General features: G+C 36.1%; 1 protein-coding gene across 2 annotated transcripts in view; it reads left to right on the top strand.

The window, feature by feature from the left end:
* The window catches only part of psmd1 (proteasome 26S subunit, non-ATPase 1), a 74,313-nt gene that overhangs the window by 47,487 nt on the left and 3,878 nt on the right, over positions 1 to 22,948 (top strand). For both annotated transcript variants that reach the window (XM_056447649.1, XM_056447648.1), the window contains exons 17-22: positions 4,649 to 4,763; positions 10,691 to 10,807; positions 13,089 to 13,191; positions 21,085 to 21,254; positions 22,451 to 22,543; positions 22,630 to 22,716. In XM_056447649.1, the coding sequence (XP_056303624.1) occupies positions 4,649 to 4,763; positions 10,691 to 10,807; positions 13,089 to 13,191; positions 21,085 to 21,254; positions 22,451 to 22,543; positions 22,630 to 22,716 (685 nt within the window). The remainder of the gene's footprint in view (positions 1 to 4,648; positions 4,764 to 10,690; positions 10,808 to 13,088; positions 13,192 to 21,084; positions 21,255 to 22,450; positions 22,544 to 22,629; positions 22,717 to 22,948) is intronic.

The raw sequence follows: 22,948 nt of genomic DNA, 5'->3' as shown, positions 1-22,948 counted from the left end.
CTTTGGCTTTTTTCTTCTAATTGTGAACTTTGTTTTTTTCTTAATTCAGAGATTATATCACACAATTTTGCCTTTTTTTTTTTTTTTTACTCTGATTTCAAAGTAAAAAAGGCTATTTAGTCAAGTTTCAGAACATCTTTACATGCACAAGACCTTTAACATCCCAGTCTTTATTTCTAAGGCCCTGATATAATTCAAACGAAGTCAAAGAACAAACTGAAACTACATAATTTCGAACAAAATCCGAGAAGGATGTAAACTGAGGTCTGAGCCAACTCGGAGTGGGTGGGACCTGAGCTCCAAGTGGGCTGTATAAACCTGGAGTTTTCATTTATTTAATGTCTTGTACAGGACATGGAGTCCAATTTATTATGTGTTTTATGAATGTCTACATAGGGCTGGGGATATACTGATATGATTCCCCACTGCGATGCGGGATTATCCAATATCTTTCATATCGATATGGTTTGAGGCCACGCGTACGCATTCTGCGCGAAACAGACCACTCCAAGGTAGCACGCGAGCTCCACTTGTACAAATGTGCGCATGGGCGAATAAATGATTCACTTCCTGAGTCATTTCTTTTACTGTGTTATAACAGTTGACTGTGGAATATTTTGTAGTGAGGAAACTTCATGAATGGACACTGTATCAGACAACCCAGTCTTTCACAATGATTTGTAGAAGCATCTGCATGCCTAGTGCATGAGTTTATACACCTGTGGACATGGAAGGGATTGAACACCCGAGTTCAATAATGTCTTACTGGTGTCCCCAAACATTTGGCTTCACTTGAAATCACAATTCTGACTTTTCACTTGGATTTTCAGAGTCATTTTTTAATAAATCTTTTGTTGTCAAATTGTTAGAAACCAAGGGCTTTCTCAACACCCTCACCAGAAATATGCAAACTTGCCCTCTGTAAAAAACAAAAGGGTTTCTCTTCCAGTTTAAGCTATAAAACTCAAAAACCCATTGAGCATCTCTCCAGACCTGAACCTTGAAGCACCCAGATAATATTCTTCAGGTGTCTGGAAGTCCAGATGTTGCAGGATTGTCCTTTTAAAGGATTTTAAGGGGTCAGGTTCAGTGGACGACGGACGCTCTTTTTTTTTTTTTAATACTCATCCATTTAGGATTGACTCCCACTTTTGCATTAATTATTTCTTTCTGGATTCACCACATAAAACATTGAAACATTTCTCCTCCAGCTCCTCCCCTTCTTTACCACCGTATGTTCAGCGTAGGTCTAGACACATCTGTTTTCCACCTTGCCATGGTTAAGTCAGAGGTTAAAGCTGGGTACTGAAAAAAATGTATGTTTATATATTGCAGTCAGAAGTCTGAACACACCAACTGCTTGAAACTATATTGTAAGTGTTGGGATAATCCAATTTCGAATTAGCCATGAATGCAAGTATGAAAATTATGTTGTTAAATAAGATTTTTGGAGGGTCTTTGTCGTTCTTCTTTTGCTGGTGTGTTGGATCACATCTGGAAAAGGAAAACTTTGCCTGTTCGCTTCTGGAGTGTGTCAGGCTTCGTCTTTTGTTTATTAAAGTTCACAAGAGAAACTTAAATCAGACAAAACAAATTTTGGAGGGAGCTTTTAGCGAGAGTTTTAAGAGGCTGTTAAAAAATTTGCGAAGACCGGGGCTTAGAATTAGGGTGGACAAAGGGGATGCGTCCCCACTAGTGTCCGCCAACTATTAAAATGTCCCCACCAATAATTTAATTCACTTTAAAAAAAAAAAATTGCACTGTCAATATTAAACTAGACATGCAGAAACGGTTAAATCATGTTCTCTCCTTGGGTCACACAGCCACCGAAACACATATGATCATTGTGATTGGCTGTGTCCTTCCCTGCTGTCACGTTAGAGGCTGTAGCGGCTTAAGAGACAAACAGCGAGCGCCAAAATTGTGCAGGTGAATTTCCCGTGCAAGAATAAGGTGTGTGACACACGCAATTGAGACTGGTGACAGCAAAAAAAGGTGGACATAAGGAGCTTTTTTCAACGAAAAGTGTAAGTCACATAAACTGTAGTTCGCTACTGAATGAGTCCATCATAATGCCGTTAATGCTTGTGTTTTTTCCACTTTAATGCAGTCTATCATTATAGCAGGCTGATGTTGTCTGTGAATAATGTGCCCTGAAAACTAACTGCAGAATAAACCGCTACATGTAAAAATATATGATCCCTGCCAGTTCCCTAATCTCTCAGAGTAGCATGTCCAATTTGAAACAATTTGTCTGAAAAACTACAGCCTGTGCTCCATGCTTTATCAATACTGATAAATGAGACATGGTTGATTCGTATTTAAACTGAAGTCTTTATTAAACTCTCTTTTTATCAATTAATAAACATTCTTTTAACATTACACTATCAGGCCCATGTGCATTTAAACTGTAAGTTTTATATTACAGTTTTATAAATAATGAAAAATGAGAATAAAGAAATATGAAAAAGATACTTGCTTTTAAAATACAAATTTATTATCTATCATTTTATTTTTAGAAATCTGTTAACTTGTTTTAAGTGGAAAAACTGGAGCCTACAGGCAAGTAACAAATTGGGCAGAACATTCAACTTTCCTCGGTCAGAAATTGGCCATATGAAAAAGAAACATTCAAACATAATAACAATAATAATAATAATAATAATAATCCAACTTTTGGTCTTTCAAACCACCCGAACCCCCCATGGCTATGGGCCTGACTATTTAATTTAACTTAGTACATTTTTATGAAGAAAGGATTGATTAATAAATAATATATTTTAATATATATAATATAATATATAATATATATATATTTATATTTATATTTCACCCGTCCCCACCAATGTCAAGTCCAAACCTACGCCCTTGGCGAGGACAGTACAGTTCGTAAGGGTTTTATAGATGTATATTTTACTTTTTGGGGTCAGCATTAAACAATTCAAGTTTATTAGCGTATCGCTTTTCACAATAATTCTCAGATTATGACATTTAAATTAAACCAGAAGGGGTTGAGTATATGGTGAACAGAGGTTTATTTTCAATGAAGTGATCTGGTCAACAAAATAATAAAGAACCAATTTGTGTATTTTTTTTTAATTGCTTAAGACTTTGTGCTGTTCTCAAAGTCCTTGTAGGGTTTGGCATCATCTCTTTTAAATTCTCCATATATAAAATATTTACATATTGTGCTTTTTTCCAGATACATTAGTGCTTTTTGTTATACTACATTGATTTCTTCTTGAATGGCTATTTTATTTCATGTTTTATAGATTAGCAAAATTGGCTAGCAACATTAAAAAGAGCATATTAAAGGCAAATCTAAACTTCTCAGAGAAAAAAAGCCTTTTAAAACCCAGACGAGTGGTCAGGATTAGCTTGAATAAATGGCAGTGGATGGGCATAAGACCCAAGCTAAGATTTGTATTTGTTCAGAAGGTTCCCGACTTCATCAACATCGAAACTGCATTTCCCAGCCTGCCACATTAGGTTGATATCCAGCGCAACACGTTAATTCCAGCCTGATGAAAGATTAAGTCAAATCCATTTTAGTTGGCCGTTGGCATTTGTATGCGAGTGCTAAACTGTGGATTAGCTTCCCACGGAGAGGGTTTGGCTGTGGGAATGATGTCTGCTATTAGACCAGATTACACTAAAGGTCTCTTTTGTTGATCTGGACTTCAAGTCACTTCACAGTCACATCCCAGTACTGGGAAACATCCATACACCTCTCATTCACACACTCATACACTATTACAAATTTTGTTCATCCATAAACTAAATAAATGATTAAGCAAGTGTGGACATGGCCTAAGAAAAGCCTCCGAATTATGACTCTCTTTTTATGACTTTGTATTTAAAAGAAGTCTAATAGACCTCTAACATAGGCATCCAAACCTAAAAAACAGACTAAAATGTGGGCTCTTAGTGAAAATCTAATAGACTTCTATTAGAATAACCTAAAACTAGACTAGTCATCAAATACACAGAAATTAATGAATGTTTTGGGCTATTAGAAAATTTTAGCCTTATTTTAACCAAGTTGTCTATGATTAAACATATATTAGATTTTAGTTAAACACTAGATTGCATTGTAGGATGTAAACTATGATTACAGAAGTGTGAAAGCCTAAAATCTTTAAAATTTAAAGAAATAGTCGTAATTCTGAGAAAAATAAGATAAAATTGAGAGAATTTGTTACTTTTTTTTGTCCCAAAGAACTGCATTTTGTTCTATCAAATGTATTTTATTACATCTTTTTGTTTTAGTACAATAGATTAGATGTGGATTAAGTCTGTTTAAAGTACTGCTGCTTTTACTATAAATAAATAAATGTAATCTCATTTGGCCTAATGTTCACATTCCATATTTTTATGGCTTGTCATAGTAAACACATGGACACGTCAGATATACTTTATTAATGGAAAACAAAAAAGCCTGTCCTGCAGTGTTTTATCCATTTAGCATGGTTTGACAATGTGACGAGAGTCTGTGCATCACTGTAATAGTTTCCTCTGCATAAACGCCGAACAAAGAACTAAAGCCTCGCATTCCTACACCCCATCCAAAGTCTTACTGTCATAGAAAATAAACGCTTTTGAGAAATGGATGGTCGTTCTTTCAAGTGTGTTGTGTTTGTGTCTGCAGGACTCCAGAACAATGTCCCAGTGTGGTTTCTCTGCTGTCTGAGAGCTACAATCCTCACGTCCGCTACGGCGCTGCTATGGCTCTGGGCATCTGCTGTGCTGGCACTGGAAACAAGGTGAGTTTTCAACAATAATCTGTAGCTTTGCCTAGCATTCATGTGCATTTGATGACTAGTCTAGTTTTGGGCTAATCTATAAGACTTCTATTAGATTGTCACTGACAGCCCAAATGTTTTTTTTTTTTTTTTGTCAAGACGTCTGTTTAGATGTCTGTTTAGATATCTATTTGAAGTCTGTTTGACCTCTGTTATTTGATATCTATAATTTTATGTCTGTTAAATCTTTATTTGATGTCTATCAGATGTCTATTATTTTATGTCTGTTAGATCTCTATTTGATTTCTATTATTTGATGTCTGTTAGATGTCTGTTTTGTCTATTATTTGACATCTACTATTTGATGTCTACTAGATGTCTGTTAGATGTCTTTTTGATGTATATTAGATGTCTATTATTTGATGTCTGTTAGATGTCCGTTTGGTGTCCGTTGTTAGATTATTTGACGTCTACTAGCAGACGTCAAATAGACATCAAATAGATGTCTGCTAGATGTCTGTTAGATGTCTATTTGATGTCTTTTAGACTTTCAAACAAAGTCATAGGGGGTCATAATACTGAGTTTTTCCTCTTACAATTCAAATATTTTTATATATAAGTGCAAAAATCTCTCTCAAATGTCAGTTTACAGTTCAGAATTTCAACATCTAGTGAGTCAAAATTGCAAGATGCAAAGTTTAAATCTCACAATTTAGATTTTTTTGTATTCTCAGAACTGCGACTTTATGGCTCACAATTGCGAGTTTATAGACTTTCCTGCAGTTACAACTTTATTTCTCACAATTGTTTGTTTATTTTTTCTAAATCTAAATTATAATATAGCAATATATCAATGCTACAATATGGATTTTTAGTACTGTGTCAAATGAACACACCTTTTAGCCCTTTATCGCATGATGTACAATATATGGAAACTTCTGGATTTAAATGCGTGTATTCTTTTAAATCAAAACACCAACGTGTTAAATGCAAGGTGCCAAACTTTTTCTAGTTTTTGGTCCTCCTAATAATTTGTAAGACTTATTGACAAGCTTTTAAATACATGTTAGTGGACCCAGGAAAATCCTTCACAATTTTATTGGAAGTATATTTAACTTTCGATAGTGGTGTAACGGATCACAAGTCTGTTCGGATCACACTGTTGTTGTTTTTTTAGTCATGGATCGGACCATTTTTCAGATCAGCCAAAATGCAGAGACAAATGTCATTTGCTTTTCATTTATTACAAAAACAGCACTGCAAAAAACTTTTGGTTTTAACAAACAGAACTTTGAACCTGTAGTTTTATTACAAATAAAATGAAGAAATAATCAGCTGAATAAAAATAAATAGTGAAATATTCACTACTGCGAAACATTCACTGTTACTACTACTGTTGATGATGATGCTAAATGTAGAAATCTAACATTATAATTTGTACAACCCACATTTATTTTTAGTCTCATTTTCAGTAAATGAGGCTGTTTTTCACTCATAAAACTTCGTCTTCATTGCTAGATGATAATTTTTGAAGAGTTATTCAGTGGCATTTTTTGGATTGCTGGTTGTCGCCACCTATTGGTTAAATGGAATTGCTGTAATTTTAGGATTGATAAATGTATGCAAATCACCATCATTTGTAATTTGTCACATGTATTTTGAGTTCTTTTAATGATTAATCGTGCAGCTTACACTGAATGCATTGATGCAGGCTAAACAATAAGTTACAGAAAACGCCTTTAACAACCTAAGAAACCCACCCCATTCTGAATGACCCACCACGACTTCTTCAGTCATCATTGTAATTTACAGGAAAGCCTGAAAATGCTTTCATACATGTGATTACTCTACGATAGTTACAAATTTAGGCTTAATCTATCAGTAAAAAAAAATATGAATCTATCCGTGGGTCACGCGTGTTCTGAACCGGAGGTTGTGATTCATACAACCATGATCCGTTACAGCCCCAACTTTCAATAAAAGTGTATGAAAGTTGTCCTTTTGTGTATCGGTTATCATTAAAACAAACAAACAAAAACCCTCAAAAATAGCTTGGAGTGGTGTCAGGACCACAATTTAACCTAAATAAATTAGTCAATTATTTTGGTTTAATAATCCTTTATAAAGCTGTCTTTTCTATTCTTTTGTCCATTTTCTAGTTGTTTTTCCTAGTTTTGTATTATTAGATTATTAGATTTAGTATTGTTAAAAGAATAGTTCACCCAAAAATCTAAATATCCCCATAATTTCCTCTTCCTCCAACCATGCTCACTGTATATAACTGATATATGATATAATATTATATTATTCATAAAGTTTCTGAAATCATTTTTGCCAGCTGCCATTCAAAATGGCATATCCATAGTGGAGTATAACTAAACTAAACGCTAATAACCAACTAACAAGTTAAAATAAACAATATAAAATAACACATTAAACTACTCCGACTGTGTTCATCTGACAGTCTTAAAGTCGTACCCTGAGCATTGCTTGATGGAGAGTAAATTATGCTGTAATTTTTTATTATTGGGTGAACCTTTTCTTTGTTATTGTTACGTTTTATTAAATAATGTAATAGCCAATGAAGCTGGTATGGCTGTTAACATAAATACTAGATCGTTTAAATCTAGATTAATGTCCAGGATAGTTTGCACAACCTTTTTTGCACCCAATTTGTGGTGGTGTTGTAGCATTTGTGACCGTTTTATTCACAGTCTGGAGGTCTGATGTGACTTTTAAATGTTAGCTGGCTAAAAATGATTGAGTAAGCCCATGAGGCAGCTGAGCTGGACCCTGGAGAGAGCATTTTAAGCCATCTTACAGCGCTCCTGTGAGTGATGTTATTGGCTCTTTTGCATGCTCAGGTTGGTTCTGCAACTAATTGCATTACCAGTGGAAGAGTCACAGATGGCACATTTGCCACTTGAGTGGAGATGAGATTAAATTGGGAAAACCTTGGACAATGTCCTAGCCATTTACCACTCGACTCTTGAGCTGAAAAAAAAAATGCAAAATGAAGATTGGTCTTGATCATCTAACTTTTAATAACTCTAATCCAAATCCCTCTCAGGTGCCCAAATACAGTCATGGATGATTCTGTGATGATGCTGGGAAATCGCACTCGCTTTAGAGCCAAGATCTCCCACACTTTTTTTAAAAAATGGGTCACCAATTCTGTGATTTATTTACCTGCGTATTTTTACTGCGATATAATTTGTGCTCTAGCTGGGACGCCACATATAATGCTTAGTACAGTTGCTTCGACCCTTTTTGGGCTTCATCTGTCAGACAGACTCGGCCTACATGCACTGACTGCTTTATTTAGGATGAAACAACTGCTGACTCGATGGCAGAAGTATGTATAATGAGATGCTGTATGTTGTGTAACGTTACTTGAGCTTTCAGTTATCTGTGTGCCAGATTTGCTATTACGGGATCTGTTTTCAGTGTACTTGTTGTTCAAAAAAAAAAGCATGGTTTTACTTTCAGCCTGAAGGGGACTGTTCACCCCAAAATGAAAGTTCTCATCATTTGCTCACTCAAATAGTTGGACATTTATATTAATTATTTTATATTATTATTTTATTACTGACAGTGTACTTGTCTTTTTTGTAAAATTATTTCAGTTTAAGATCAAGCATAAAATAAAATATTGTCTAGACAAGAATGAGAAAAATTGTGTAAAATATGTAAAAAAAACGTTACATTTAAATCTTTTCAGCATATACTTTAATAAAACCTTTCAAAGCTTGAAAATATGTTTTGAAAATGGACAAAAGGGGTCTCTATGGTCTGATAAAGTATGTGGTAGTTTTGCCAGTGCTATTGAAAAAGATTAATTGTCATGAAGGAAAAATCTACCAAACTTTGTTAGTACAAATTCCTATATATGTAGCTTTGTGATTTTAAGCAATTAAACTATTCAAATATTTTATACTTTTAAAAAAGGCCGTAATAAAAATATATTTTTTTTTCCAAAAGTAAATGACTAGTACTCAGAGTAGTTTTTTTAAAAGAGTAATTTGTACTTTTACTTAATATTAGTATTATTTACAAAAAATTGTTTTATTTTAGCAGTGTTATTGTATTTTTACTTGAGTACAAATGTTCTGTTCTCTTTCCATCTGTGAGAGAACACAGATACAAATAAAGCAATAACAAATAAACAACAAATAAAATACACAAGCACATTTAGTGCAGGTTTATTATAATATAAAATTAAATAATTATATTATTATTATTATTATTATTATTATTATTAATGTTTTTTTAATGGAGTATAACTAAACTAAACGCTAATAACCAACTAACAAATTAAAATAAACAATATAAAATAACACATAAAACTACTCCGACTGTGTTCATCTGACAGTCTGAAAGTCATACCCTGAGCATTGTTTGAGGGAGAGTAAATTATGCTGTAATTTTTGTATTATTGGGTGAACTTTTTCTTTATGATTGTTATGTTTTATTAAATAATGTAATAGCCAATGAAGCTGGTATGGCTGTTAACATAAATACTAGATCGTTTAAATCTAGATTAATGTCCGGATAGGTTGAACAACCATTTTTGCACCCAATTTGTGGTGGTGTTGTAGCATTTGTGACCGTTTTATTCACAGTCTGGAGGTCTGATGTGACTTTTAAATGTTAGCTGGCTAAAAATGATTGAGTAAGCCCACGAGGCAGCTGAGCTGGACCCTGGAGAGAGCATTTTGAGCCATCTTGCAGCGCTCCTGAGTGATGTTATTGGCTCTTTTGCATGCTCAGGTTGGTTCTGCAACTAATTGAATTACCAGTGGATATTATATTATAATATAAAATTAAATAATCATAATATTATTATTATTGATGTTTTTTTTATATATAAATTGATAGATAGTTCCTATGCAGTATTTTTATAAAATGCTGAGAAGACATTTCAGATGTTCAATACATTGCATGTCAGTCTTGGTTTATTATATTATTCATTATTAATATATTATTAATTAATTATTATATTTCATTAATTTTTTTTATTTGTATAAATCAGTAGATACTTCCTATGCAATGTTTTTTCATGGGTTGCTGAGAATACATTTCAGGTGTTCAATACGTTGCGTGTCGGTATTGAAAATAAAAATAGGTGCTGGAAAAAGTGCTTAATTTTCATTAGGCTGTGCCTGTATGAACCCTGCTTTAGGATAAGAACTGACGCTGATTAAAAACCGAACAATTTGTTGGTCAATTTATTGATTTGTTTACCTCCAGAGTAATTATTTTCTTATAATTTGCTTATCCATTTGCTTATCCAAGATGTTTATATCGTTGTGTCTTTAGATGAGAAAAAATTTAAGACTTTTGGAGAAAACATTGCCGAGTTTTCCTCCATATAGTGGACTTCAGTGGAGTGTTCAATGGTTTAGACTTTTTTTTTTAATAATAATTATATAATAATAAAAGGATTGTGAAATTACAGATCCTTCAAATTCTGAGGTTCAAAACATGCTTGTTTCTCCTTTATTTTCTGGTGTAGAGTAATATGATGACAGAAAAAAAAAATCAGTCTGCGCACATCTGGACAAATTTTGAAGGCAGAGCTTGATCAAGCAAACATAATAGAAAAGTGGAAATAAAGGGAGAAAAAAGTCTTTGGAGTAGCAGACAGACGCCGCCATTTTGGGTCTCGCACCAGGTCTCACAGGCTCTCGCGTTACTCAGCTAACAATAGAAAAAGTTTTGGAATAATCGGCATGCTGCCACTTAAGCTTTCAACAGACAAACTTAATAGGACAACGTTTCTCCATCGGGACCTTTTTCTACAGTAATATGATCCCATAAACTCTCAAAGGTTTAAATAATCTAAGATGATTTGATACTTGGGGAAGAATCTGTGGTTTAGGTTTGACCATTTTGCACACTGAGTCGGGATATTTCTCCATATTCACGAAGATATTTACTTTCAACAGGAGGCCATCAATCTCCTGGAGCCCATGACCAATGACCCGGTCAATTATGTTAGACAAGGCGCTCTGATCTCCTCTGCTCTGATCATGATCCAACAGACCGAGGTCACCTGTCCAAAGGTAAGTGCTGGTTTATTGTTCGCATGGTTTGTTAATCATTTGCTAATACCAGGCTGGACCCAAAACGTGTACAATTTGTAGGGAATAATCAATGGATTGCCAGGCGTTAAAAGATTTTATTACACTGCTGTCTATAATACTTGATTCTGATTGGTCAGTCGCAACATTTCAAGGCAGTGGTTTCCAAAGTGGGGGTCACAGGACAATAAGGGGGGGAGGGGGTCACTTGGTTATTTCCGAAAATCTAATTCATTTTATTAAACTATTAGAATGACTGTATTTTATCCATAACCTGAATAAAAATCCATCAGCCTTTTGATTATTATTACTTTTCCTTTGTATTGCATCCCCTGGGGTGTTTGCTTTATATTAATGACATAGCAATATTGTCAGATGACACAGATTAATTTTACAGCACCAGGTTACTTAGACCTATTGGTGTGTGTGTGTGCCGTTGCACTCAAGGTTTGTATATTAATAACCTCCTCACAGGATAGTAGGGCTCGCAATTCATTGGCATAGTTATTTTAGGGGTTGCAAACTACAACATTTGGGAACCCCTGCTCTAAGGTATATTATTCATAGAAAACAACCACTGAAACTAATAACACAGGCTCATCTGGGAACTTCGAGTCATCTTGACTGTCAATGAATACGTTCACATCCTTATTTGTATGCTTTTCTGTCACACTGCAGTTCATGACTGTTTGGTGCCATCTTGTAACTGAATAATATGTAGGTTCGTGTATACTCCATTCAGCCGTTTTCATCTCTGTCAGCTTCGCCTTTAAATAATTAATTGATAAACTATTATTGCTCAGAACAAAGTTTTGTCCAGTATTTACATATTTAATTCAGTTCAAGTTTATTTGTATAGCACTTTTCACAATAATCCTCATTACAATCAAAATCAATTTTTCAAAATCACATTTTGTGACAAGTAGCCGTGTAATAAACCGGCTAAAGTACATCCAGGCGGTGGTTTTCGCAGAATAAAGCCCTTCAGTCTTACACAACAGCCAACAAATATTTTGTGCTTTATTCTGCTGTAGCAATCATCTGGACGCACTTTATCCCTTACCTAAATACACAACACTGAGACCCAGAACAGCTCAACGCTTATATCTGGGGGTCATTAATTGTCATATTCATTTAGATCCTTGTTAACTTCTCTCTCTCTCTCTCTGTCAAAATGTACAGTAATATTCTAAAATGTACGATATTTGTAAATTTTTGAAAATTTCTATAAATAAAGTTGGGGGAAAAAATTGTAATGCTGTTGGTTATCCAGCGTTAATTCCGTGGTCATTTGCCAAGGTATAGACAAGTCAAAATTAGTTTTGCTCTTTGCAGTGCAATATAATATAATTGTCATCAGTTATGACATGCTAGTTTCCGCACTTTATCAGCTGTCACAGAGAGAGAAAGTACACATGCAGGAGATTATGTGTGCATGTAAATGACACTAACATATCCGATAGCTCGTCGTAACATGTTAGCTACTGCTTTGCAAGTATTTTTGAGCACAATTGGTTGATCAACATCGGCCTGTCATGCTTTATTCTGTGACGACAGCCACCTGGATTATTTTGTACCGAACTTATTGCACATCTTTCAGACAATCAGAATCAAGAATTTCATCAGATCATAGTATAAAATAAAATCTTGACTATTATTTTTATTATTCAATACTGTGGACTGCCTGTTGGACCAGTGAGGTTTGACTTAAATGAATGTACATTAGTACAGAGGGAGTGGGCTTTATTATGTGGGCTCCAGAGACTACACAGACTAAAAAATGAACAATAGTCTGTCATTGAGCTGTTTATTATAGATTCTAGAGCACACTAAAGCTATAAATATTCACCTCTTGTAAAATCAGTCTTTCTACAGTGTGGTTTTGTAGTCACGGTACATTTGCTTGTTTCTTGGGCTGATTTTTCCTTCAATTTCACCACACGATTATTACCGGGCTGCAAGTTTTACGGCCACATGAAAGCAGAATTGATTTGAAATCCCTGTTTTATGGTGTAATAAAGAGCTGGAGTTGTAATAATGGCACTCGTTTGTTAAATATCCAGTGCGTGCACAGTTTGACTCCCGCTGGCTACATGTTTTATGTGCCTGGTGGAAAAAAAAAAAAGTCTGGGAATGAAAACTATTAACTATGTGTTTTTACTCTGTCAGATCCCCATTTTTTAATTAAAGTGTGTTCATTTAATCATATCTTTCATGTAAAAACTCAGTCTGCTGTAGTCATCGACTCTTTCTATATCCATAGGTGAACCAGTTTCGCCAGCTGTACTCAAAGGTGATCAATGACAAGCATGATGATGTCATGGCCAAATTTGGGGCCATCCTGGCTCAGGGCGTCCTGGATGCAGGTCAGTACCAGAAATGGATATTTTAGGTTTCCGGAAAGTCGTGTATATGAAGAGTCCAGATGCAAAAAGTGATCCAGTTTCCTATGTTTATGTTCAGTTATTTCACTTTTAAGGGGGCTATTATGCAAACATCACTTTTATAAGGGGATTAAACACAGTTGTGTGTCAGCAATGTGTGAACATAACCAGCTTCTAATGGTAAAAGTCTATTAATTGGGATAAAAACAGTCTGCAGAAACACTTTGATTGACTGTCCCTTTGTACGTGTCATCAGAGGGGGAGAGCCCCACCCACTAGTGACCATCTCTAACTGATCAGCGTAGGACATTAGTCTTGTTTTTGAATCTGACACTATGCTGACACGTAGGCATTTGTAGCGCCGCCCCTTTTTGAAAAGAGCACAATCTCGTTTGCATTTAAAGCGACAGTCAACAAAACGCCACAATTAGGACAAAAGCCTAAAAGAGTCCCTTAAGATGATTTAAGATTACGTTTACACACATGTACATTATGTATGGCTTTTGGGTGTGTATTTAGAGTTTGGCATGCTTGGTTTCATTAACAAAAATGAACAAGTTGGGTCACTTTTCCTACAAATTCTGTTGAGATTTGACTTAATATGAATGCAGTACAGACTAAACACATCTAAATAAACCAAAAAACAGGACATACCACAAGATTCAACTATTAAAACAAACAAAAAAACTACACTGCCCCTGCATGATATTATTTCTTTAGATTTTGGGGATAATTTTTAACTTATTTTACATTCTTCTTTTAAATCTTAGGATATATGTAGTTAAACCATGAATTATATAAAGGAGTGTTTGTAAATAAGGCAGAAGTGCTGTCAGTTTTTCATTACTGTAGTGCTCAGTGTTGGGGTGTAGTTAGTTACTTTTACAGCTAAAGTAATGTAAGGGATTACTTTTAATCTTTAATTACAATTACTTGTACTTGCTTTAAGTACTGTACATAAAGTTAACATGTATAAATTCAGTTCAGAGAAGCAGAATAATGTATATTTTGCTTTGTATATAATTAATTTTTTCAACTGAACAAAACATTTATAATTTATCAAGACAAAAACATTTGCTTAAGGACAAATCGAGAAATTAATTTCAATATAAGGTATACATTAAATAAATAAAGCAGAGTAATTGTAAGTTTCACATGTTTTTTTTTGTTGATTTTCTTGATATTTTGTATACTAACTAGGGATGCACCAATACCATTTTTTTTAATCCGATTTCGATACCCTACTCCAGTGTTGTAAATGCGATCTGCTGATCTAACAGACACTGCGCAACATGATTTACAGCAATGAACTCCTTGTTTCAGGTCAAAATGAACCCATTTAATGCAAAACTAAATGCATTTCTCTACTGATTATTTATATTAACAGGAACAAATAGTCTTGTAGAGAGTTTTTCATGTGGTCATGAATGCGACATGCAGTTTTAATTGTGAATGAATGGAGAATGATTGACAGGCGCAGAGGAGGGAAGCGCTGAACTGAACATGAATTTAACCACTTGAATATTCATCTGTATTTCACATTAAACTGTAGAATGACTTCAGAACATTTGTGATATAGTAGCATACATGACAACTTTCTAGTTCCTTATAATAAACAACCTTTATGGCTTTTGTTGGCTTATAAATTACACAGAATATAGTGCACGTGCAAGATCGGATTTGGATCTGTACCAGCTGGCTGATACCTGATTCAGCCAAAATATGCTATATCGAAACGATATCTGATCCAAGTATCGGGATCGATGCATCCCTAATATTAACTACCCTTTTTTAACTAAAGAAGGCTGTATTTGTCTGACAACTGTACGTGCTTAAGAAACATTGAATCCTAAATGTATGCCAATATATGATATGTATGAAATATTATAAACATTAATAATGAAGTCTTCATTATTATAAAAGCAAAAAAAAACTAAAAGTTACTATTTGACTCCAATCTAAAGAGTTTAATCCCTATTGTCTATGCATTGAGATTAATGTGGATTAGTATTTATTCAAGTGATTAAACTACTTGTTGAGTAACTAAGAATAATAATTTAAATACCATTGTAATGATTTAATAAGTAATTAATTAATATGAAGTAACTTCCCCAACACTGGTTGTTTCTTATGGAGATGTCTGATTATACTCTATGCTTGCGTGTTCAGTGCAAAATGCATGGGTGAAAACAAACCTTCCAATTCATGTCAAGGCAGGTAGGTCCGTTTATAGCCATGTGACCAAATGCTGATAGGATCGTGACAAGAATGTGGCATTAGAAACATGATAGCGCCACGTTTTCATGTCACTACAGGCAAATATCATTCACTCGATCCCAAGGGAGATTGCCTATTAATATTGAAGCACCTTCAGAATGCTCTTGCCCCCAGCTGCAGCGCCATCCCAGAGCAGGCTATTATGAATATAAGACACACACCGTAGTGTGTTGCCTACAGAAATTGAATTAGGACACTCTGGATCTCAAAGTCCTCTAGATTGCGCTTATTTTACCAAAATACGAGCAGACATTTAATCATTTAATTAGGACATTTGGAATGGAAAAGAAAACGTTCTTGCAGGACTCCCAGAGTTCATCAAGATTCTTTGGATTCATCTTCAATGCCTCCTCCATCTTATCCCAGACATGCTCAATAGTGTTGATATCTGGTGACTGGGCTGACCAATCCTCGAGCATCTTGACCTTCTTCGCTTTTAGGAACTTTGATGTGGAGGCTGAAGTATGAGGAGTGCTATCCTGCTGAAGAATTTGCCCTCTCCTGTGGTTTGTAATGTAATGGGCAGCACAAATATCTTGATACCTCAGGCTGTTGATGTTGCCATCCACTCTGCAGATCTCTGATCATCCATGCACTGCAGATCTCTCGCACGTCCCCATAGTAAATGTAACCCCAAACCATCACCAAACTTGTCTGATTTCTGTGAGAATCTTGGGTCCATGTTTTGCAGTATTTGTGGTGATTCATGGAAAAAATCGACCTTCTGCCGCTTTTCCAAATGATCAAGACGTCAGGATATTATTTGTTGCTCTTACAACAACTGGGTTCGACGACATGAATTTTGTCAGGTAGTGCATTGATAAAGGGGATCGATCTGGACATAGGCCGGATTGGTTTTCTATGTATGAACCCTGAATGATTTTTTTTATTTGGACTCAAGTCTTTGTTAACATGGAGGAGACAGGCTTTAGCCGGCGTGAAACACACTTGTAGCCATTTTATGAATCACCAAAAAAAATCTTCTTTAATGTTCTGCTGAAGGAAAAAAAGACACCTACATCCCGGATGTCCTTTGGGTGTATAAATTAACAGGAACTTTTCATTTTGGCGAGAACTATCCCTTTAAAATGTGTCCTACATATTGAGTTTTACAACACAATGTACTTTTATCTCAGCGAACAGTAGAAAGCTCTTAAAGCTAATTGAACATTTCCATGTGTGTTGAAATAATGACCCTCCGCTAACGTTTAGACCTCTTTTTCAGTACTGCTTGATTCATGGCCCGGTTTGGCGGAGCCTTTAGACACATGCATTTTTAGTTGTCGCAAATCGTGTCATGTTTTAAGTCACTGTAGTCAAAATAAACAATACAGGCTATAATTTCTCATATGCTCATTACTGCAGATGCCAACAGGAAACATGCAGTCTAATAATTCAGCGGTGTCTGCGATGCCTTTCATTCAGAGCCAACTCCATCCTCTAAACTGATGATGCCTTTCCAAACCACATTTATCTTTAAAAGTGCATTGTTTTGGACACTTCCACATCCCTCACTCCTGCTATTGTCTGCCCATCAGGCAGCCAGAGGGTGGATTCGTCTTTAGCCCTCGACCTTCATATCATCTCATATTAGCAGCTCAATCTTGTATCGGCTCCATGTGCTGTACGCCTCGACAGGAAAGGTCATCAATTGTTAATAAAGACATTACGAGTGCACATCTGCGCCAGCTCTTATTAGCATCACACTTGTGTGGCCTTGAAATACTATATATGGTGTAATAATACAAATCCATAATCAGGCAGAGCGTATTCCTATAGAACAGGGCTATTCAAACATAATTGAATGTTAAAATTGATTTCTGGGAGTAAAGGTCTGGACGATCAGTATTACATTACATTGCTGTCTGGGATACTCAGTTATGATTGGTCAGTTGCGACATTCTTAAGGTGTGTTATTTCCAGATAACTACCACTAAATAATGCAGAAACACTCAGGAACTTCAAATCATCTTGAGCGTCAGTTCAAATCCATAACTTACATCCACATTCATATGTATTCGCTTGTCTGTCACTGCATTTTTTTGACTGTTTGGCGCCATCTTGTGTCTGAATAATGTGCAGGTTAGTGTATACTCCATCAGCTGTTTTAGTTTCTCTTAGCTTTGTGTTTTTGACTGTTTGGCGCCATCTTGTGTCTGAATAATGCACAGGTTAGTGTATACTCCATCAGCTGTTTTAGTTTCTCTCAGCTTTGTGTTTTTGACTGTTTGGCGCCATCTTGTGTCTGAATAATGTGCAGGTTAGTGTATACTCCATCAGCTGTTTTAGTTTCTGTCAGCTTTCAGTTTTTGACTGTTTGGCGCCATCTTGTGTCTGAATAATGTGCAGGTTAGTGTATACTCCATCAGCTGTTTTAGTTTCTGTCAGCTTTCAGTTTTTGACTGTTTGGCGCCATCTAGTGTCTGAATAATGTGCAGGTTAGTGTATACTCCATCAGCTGTTTTCGTTTCAGTCAGCTTTGCGTGTAATTAAAGAATGAATAAAGTATTACGGCTCAAAGCAGTGCAGTGATACAACAGTGCTTTGCTTGGAATCGGGCTGCCAATAAACCCATCATGCTTTATTCTATGATAACAACCTCTTGGATGTAGATTATCTCTAATGTATTACATCTGCATGTAATTTAATAACCAACCTGTCAAATCAAATAATTTCAGTACAATTTTAAAACCTTTTGGCAAGCATTTTTTACAGCATTTCTCCCTGGTAGTGAAATAGCTGCTTGTGCTGCATACCTTCTTCAGTGTCAGGGAAAGACTGTCCAACAAACTCACAAGCAGTGAATTGTACACAATTATCTGCTTTTTTAAAGTAATAGGAGCGGTTTATTTACTCGCCCTCGCCTCCTTCGCCATAGTATTCTACCGCGACATTGTGCATAGGGGATAAATGACGTCAGTACGTAATAACCGGTTATAATCTATTACAGAACTGATATCGAATTGTCCCCATCTGCATCGCAGTGCACCGAAAAAACAATACATTTTGACACCCCTAGTAATTATTGCGAAAAGTGCTATTCAAATAAACTTAAATTGAGGTGAACTGAAAAGTTAATGAAAGATGGCGTTCGGCTTTTCTCTCTCTCTCATCTTAATTCAGCAGGAACAATGTGGTCAAGAAGAAAACTGTCTTAGTGGACAACTAGTGAATAAATAGCAGGATCAATCGAGTGTGGAATAAAACCCAGTGGGACTAAAAAAACATGTGGAACAGCTTCTACATCTGGTCCACCTGTTAGTGACCTGTTCTTAAATCAATAGTCATGGATCCTGATGCACTTTGTATTGTATTCTCAATATGCATTGAGCTGGTCTGTTGCCCCTAATTTTAACCCTTTTATACATTACACTATATATCATAAATGTACATATTAATGTCATTTATACACTTATTATTTGCACTTCTGGATAGATGCTGACTGCATTTCATTCTGTATTGTACTTTGCACACTAAAAAAGTTGAATCTAGATCTTTAAACACCATTATAAAGTAACAGGGATTACCTTGGACACCATTTGTTTTGTTGGGAAAGAAATCATTAAGATCAATCAATCTAAACATAGTGTTTAATTCAGTGTATAACAGCCCTGTTCCTGGAGGCACATCAGCACATTTCTGCGAAAGACCAATCGAAGTATTACTAGTAGTTGGTTCCCTTTGAAAGTTCCCTCAGGATACTGGCTCATTCCCTATCAAATACACCTGATTCAACTCATTAGATTGTTAGTAGAGACTCCAAACCTGAGTTTTATCGGCAGACATTATTTTAACTTGTTCTGTGCATCATTGTGTGCCATTTCTCTTGTTGTTGTACGTGCACAGACCTTTCCAGTATAGCAATGTTCCCAATCCCATCAAGTGTTTACTTCTCCCAGGGGGCTAAACTTGATTCTGTCTAAAATTAGGATTCACTGGAAACTTCTAGATAAGTGTGTTTCATTTGTACTTATGGCAATTGTTGTTGTGTATGTAGGAAAGAATGGAAAGAAAAATTAGGACTTTTATGTTATGTGGAAGGTCACTTTCAGGATGAGCGTAAGTTTTGGTTGTGAACGGCCATGATGGTCATGCAAAAGTCTGGTCTGCACATGCTGTTCAAGTTGACTGATGATCTTTCATATCCACGCAAGCAGTATCCAGTAACTTAACTAAGGGGCCGTTCACACGGAATGTGTTTTTCTTGCTCAATGCAATACTTTTCTAATGTTTTTCAATGTCAACATGAGCTTTATGGCCGTTAAGCTCGCATCTTTTGAAGTGTCGTGTATGTGAATGCTGTGTTTAAGACGCTGTGTCAAGTTAAAAGATCTTTAACCTTCACATGCAGCACATCACTGTCAGGTCCAATAGCAGTGGAGCAATCAGAAGAGCTGGGAGAGGGGGCAACTGTTGTGAGCTGCTGTTCTTAGTAGAAAGTTGGCAAGACAACTGTTTTGTTGACCGCTATATCATGGCAGAGGAGGCGCTCATCATATCTTTGTCCAGAATATCCTGAGTTATGTGATGTATCTTCATTATCATAACTTATTGTTTTCCTATTTCTAATGGTTCTGTTATTACATCACGTTCATAATAACATGTGCACTTTTTTGAACCATTCCTGAGCACTGGGTCTATCCATTTTTTTTAGAAACAAAGAGCCCTTAGACTGCATTGGGAAGTTCCATTTTAAACTTGCGCATCCGCGAATAGCGTTGAATGGAAATCAATTATATAGTCTGTCATAGAAATTTACTGTCTTTCACAATATGGTCGAAGCCTCATAAGTCTGTTCCTTTTTCTTCCTTTTCTTCCTTTAGTTTTGCTAGTAAAGTTGCCATACCAATGTCCTTATTCAAATCAATTGGCGGTATTTCCATCCTCGTCTCTCTTGCTCTTCCTGAAAGCGCTAAGGCAGCAGTGAGCACTTTTTTTTTCTTCATTCTTCAGAACTTCATTCCTCCAGCTTTCGAATGGCTTCTGCTCATCAAAGGTTCCAGGATTCTGTAATTGCTGATCATCCCTTGCCACCAATTTGAACTCATTTCTCATGTATTGCATGACCGTTCACAACCAAAACAACTCCGCTCCCCCCGGAAGTGACCTTTCACATAAAACATATAAGGTCCTCACGCTTCTTTCAGTGTGATACAAGTGTGTTTGGCTTGGTAAGAGTTCAATTCTGCAGAACATTGGTTCACCGAAACCGAATTGAACAAATCCTGTCAAACAAATGAGGAATGGTTTAATCTTGCAACCGAAATAAAATCTGAATAATTATTGGTTATTGATAATTATCTTATTCTGGTGAAAAATGTATAAAAATAACGTATGGTTACACCCGGACTTTTGTCGGCAAAATTTTACTTAAAAGTCATTCTAGCACCTATTCCTTTTTTTAATTTCACAAGTGTCTTATGAAATGTTACTTGTCCCCAATGTAGACTTGTGTTCAGGAGGAGTTGAACTCAAAGGAGTCGAGTTGTGCCTCAGGCATTGCTATGTTGTGTGTTTGTTGACATTTTGTTAATGCGACTGCACGTTTGGACAAAGCAGGCCTGGTCGGTAACACTCTGCCTTTTGGATTGTTTTCAGGTGGTCGTAACGTGACGATCTCTCTGCAGTCCCGCACGGGCCACACACACATGCCGTCTGTGGTGGGTCTGCTGGTCTTCACGCAGTTCTGGTTCTGGTTCCCACTCTCTCACTTCCTGTCTCTAGCCTTCACACCCACAGCCATCATTGGCCTCAACAAGGACCTGAAGGTAAGCATAGGTGTCTCCTAACTAGGGTAGTTGACTTCGGTACCAATCAATACTGAAATTTAAATGCTTCATGTTCTTAAGCTGCTGACTGGCCGTTGTGTTCACATGCTCTACAGAGATGACTGCGATTGGCTGTAAAGTTTCTGTTCACCAAGTGCAAACACCGATACATGGACACTGGAATGCTTAAAGTTGTACGTCAGTCTATGAGCAGAGCTGACTGTTCAGCTGATAGACACGGCTTTCAAATGCTCATGTGTTCGTCTATCTGTGTTTACACTTGGTGAACAGCAATAAAGAATGATGAAGCGATGACCACCATTAACACGATGACATGGCCAATCTCATTCATATCTGTTGAGGATGTGAACACATCAACCGATCAGCAGGGTTTAAGAAAATGCTCAACAGCGCTCAAATGTTAGAAAGAATGTGTACGTTTTTGACAACCCTGCTCCTAACTCAAGCAAAACTCCAACATGGTGAGATCTCACTAAACATTTGTTTCCAATATATCTTGTCTCTGGAATCTAATCCCTGTTTATCCAATGAGTTGCAAAGCCATTAATGTCTGGCACAGGTTGTGCAAACCTCTTCCTGGAAAGCAACTCTCTTGCAGTGTTTAGTTTTAACATCAGTTACTGACTGTGTGACATTAAAAGGGAGCTATTATGAAAAATCACTTTTTATAAGGGGTTTAAACCCAGTTGTGTGTTAGCAGTGTGTGAATATAACCAGCTGCTAATGGGAAAAGTGTGTTAATTGTATTGTTTATAATCAGACTTGATAAAAACAGTCCGCAGAAACACTTTGATTGACATTCTCTCTTTGTACATGTCATCAGAGCGGGAAAGCCCCGCCCACTAGTGACCATCTCTCCCTCATTAGCATAATCTGCCACTATGCTGACATACAGGCATTTGTAGCTCCGCCCTCTTCTGAAAAGAGCACAATCTCATTTGCATTTAAAGTGACAGTCACTAAAACAGGACAATTAGGATCAAAGCCTAAAAGAGTCATTCAGAGAGTTATAACACTATTTGTGTGGTATTTTGAGCTGATACACACACACACACACACACTTGGGACAACATTCTTTAAGTATTACTATTGAGTAATAAAATAATAAAATCTTTTTTATTATTATTATTTAGCACTTTTCAGTGTGAGATGTACAATTTCTGTCCTATTAACAGATGCCGAAAGTGCAGTATCGCTCCAACTGTAAACCCTCCACCTTTGCCTACCCTCCACCCCTGGAAGTGCCAAAGGAGAAGGAAAAGGAGAAGGTCAGTGTGTGCTGTCGAATCTGAAGTTGATGCCAAAAAAAATCCCAGAAATCGTGAGCTATAATGTTGTGCTCTTCTTCTGTTAGGTTTCCACCGCCGTTCTGTCCATCACCGCTAAAGCCAAGAAGAAGGAGAAGGAGAAGAAAGAGAAGGAGGAGGAAAAGATGGAAGTGGTATGTGCTGCACAATATATCATGCATATAACTTCAACCCTAAAATAGCATGACAGATTTACATTTGGATGTTTTTAAGACCTTGGAATGAGTAAGACTTCAAGCTAATTTAAACCAGGAGGTTATAAAGTTTGAAGCTTTAACAAAAATGTATTGTATTTAATTATTTATACAATGAAGAAATTGTAAAAAAAAGTCTGTCTAGCCCTAGTCATCTTGTGAAATTATTCAT

This window comes from Danio aesculapii, chromosome 22 (assembly GCF_903798145.1).
Source record: "Danio aesculapii chromosome 22, fDanAes4.1, whole genome shotgun sequence".
Lineage (NCBI taxonomy): Eukaryota > Metazoa > Chordata > Actinopteri > Cypriniformes > Danionidae > Danio > Danio aesculapii.
The sequence above is the reverse complement of the archived record's forward strand: the minus strand, read 5'-3'. Positions and strand labels throughout refer to the sequence as shown.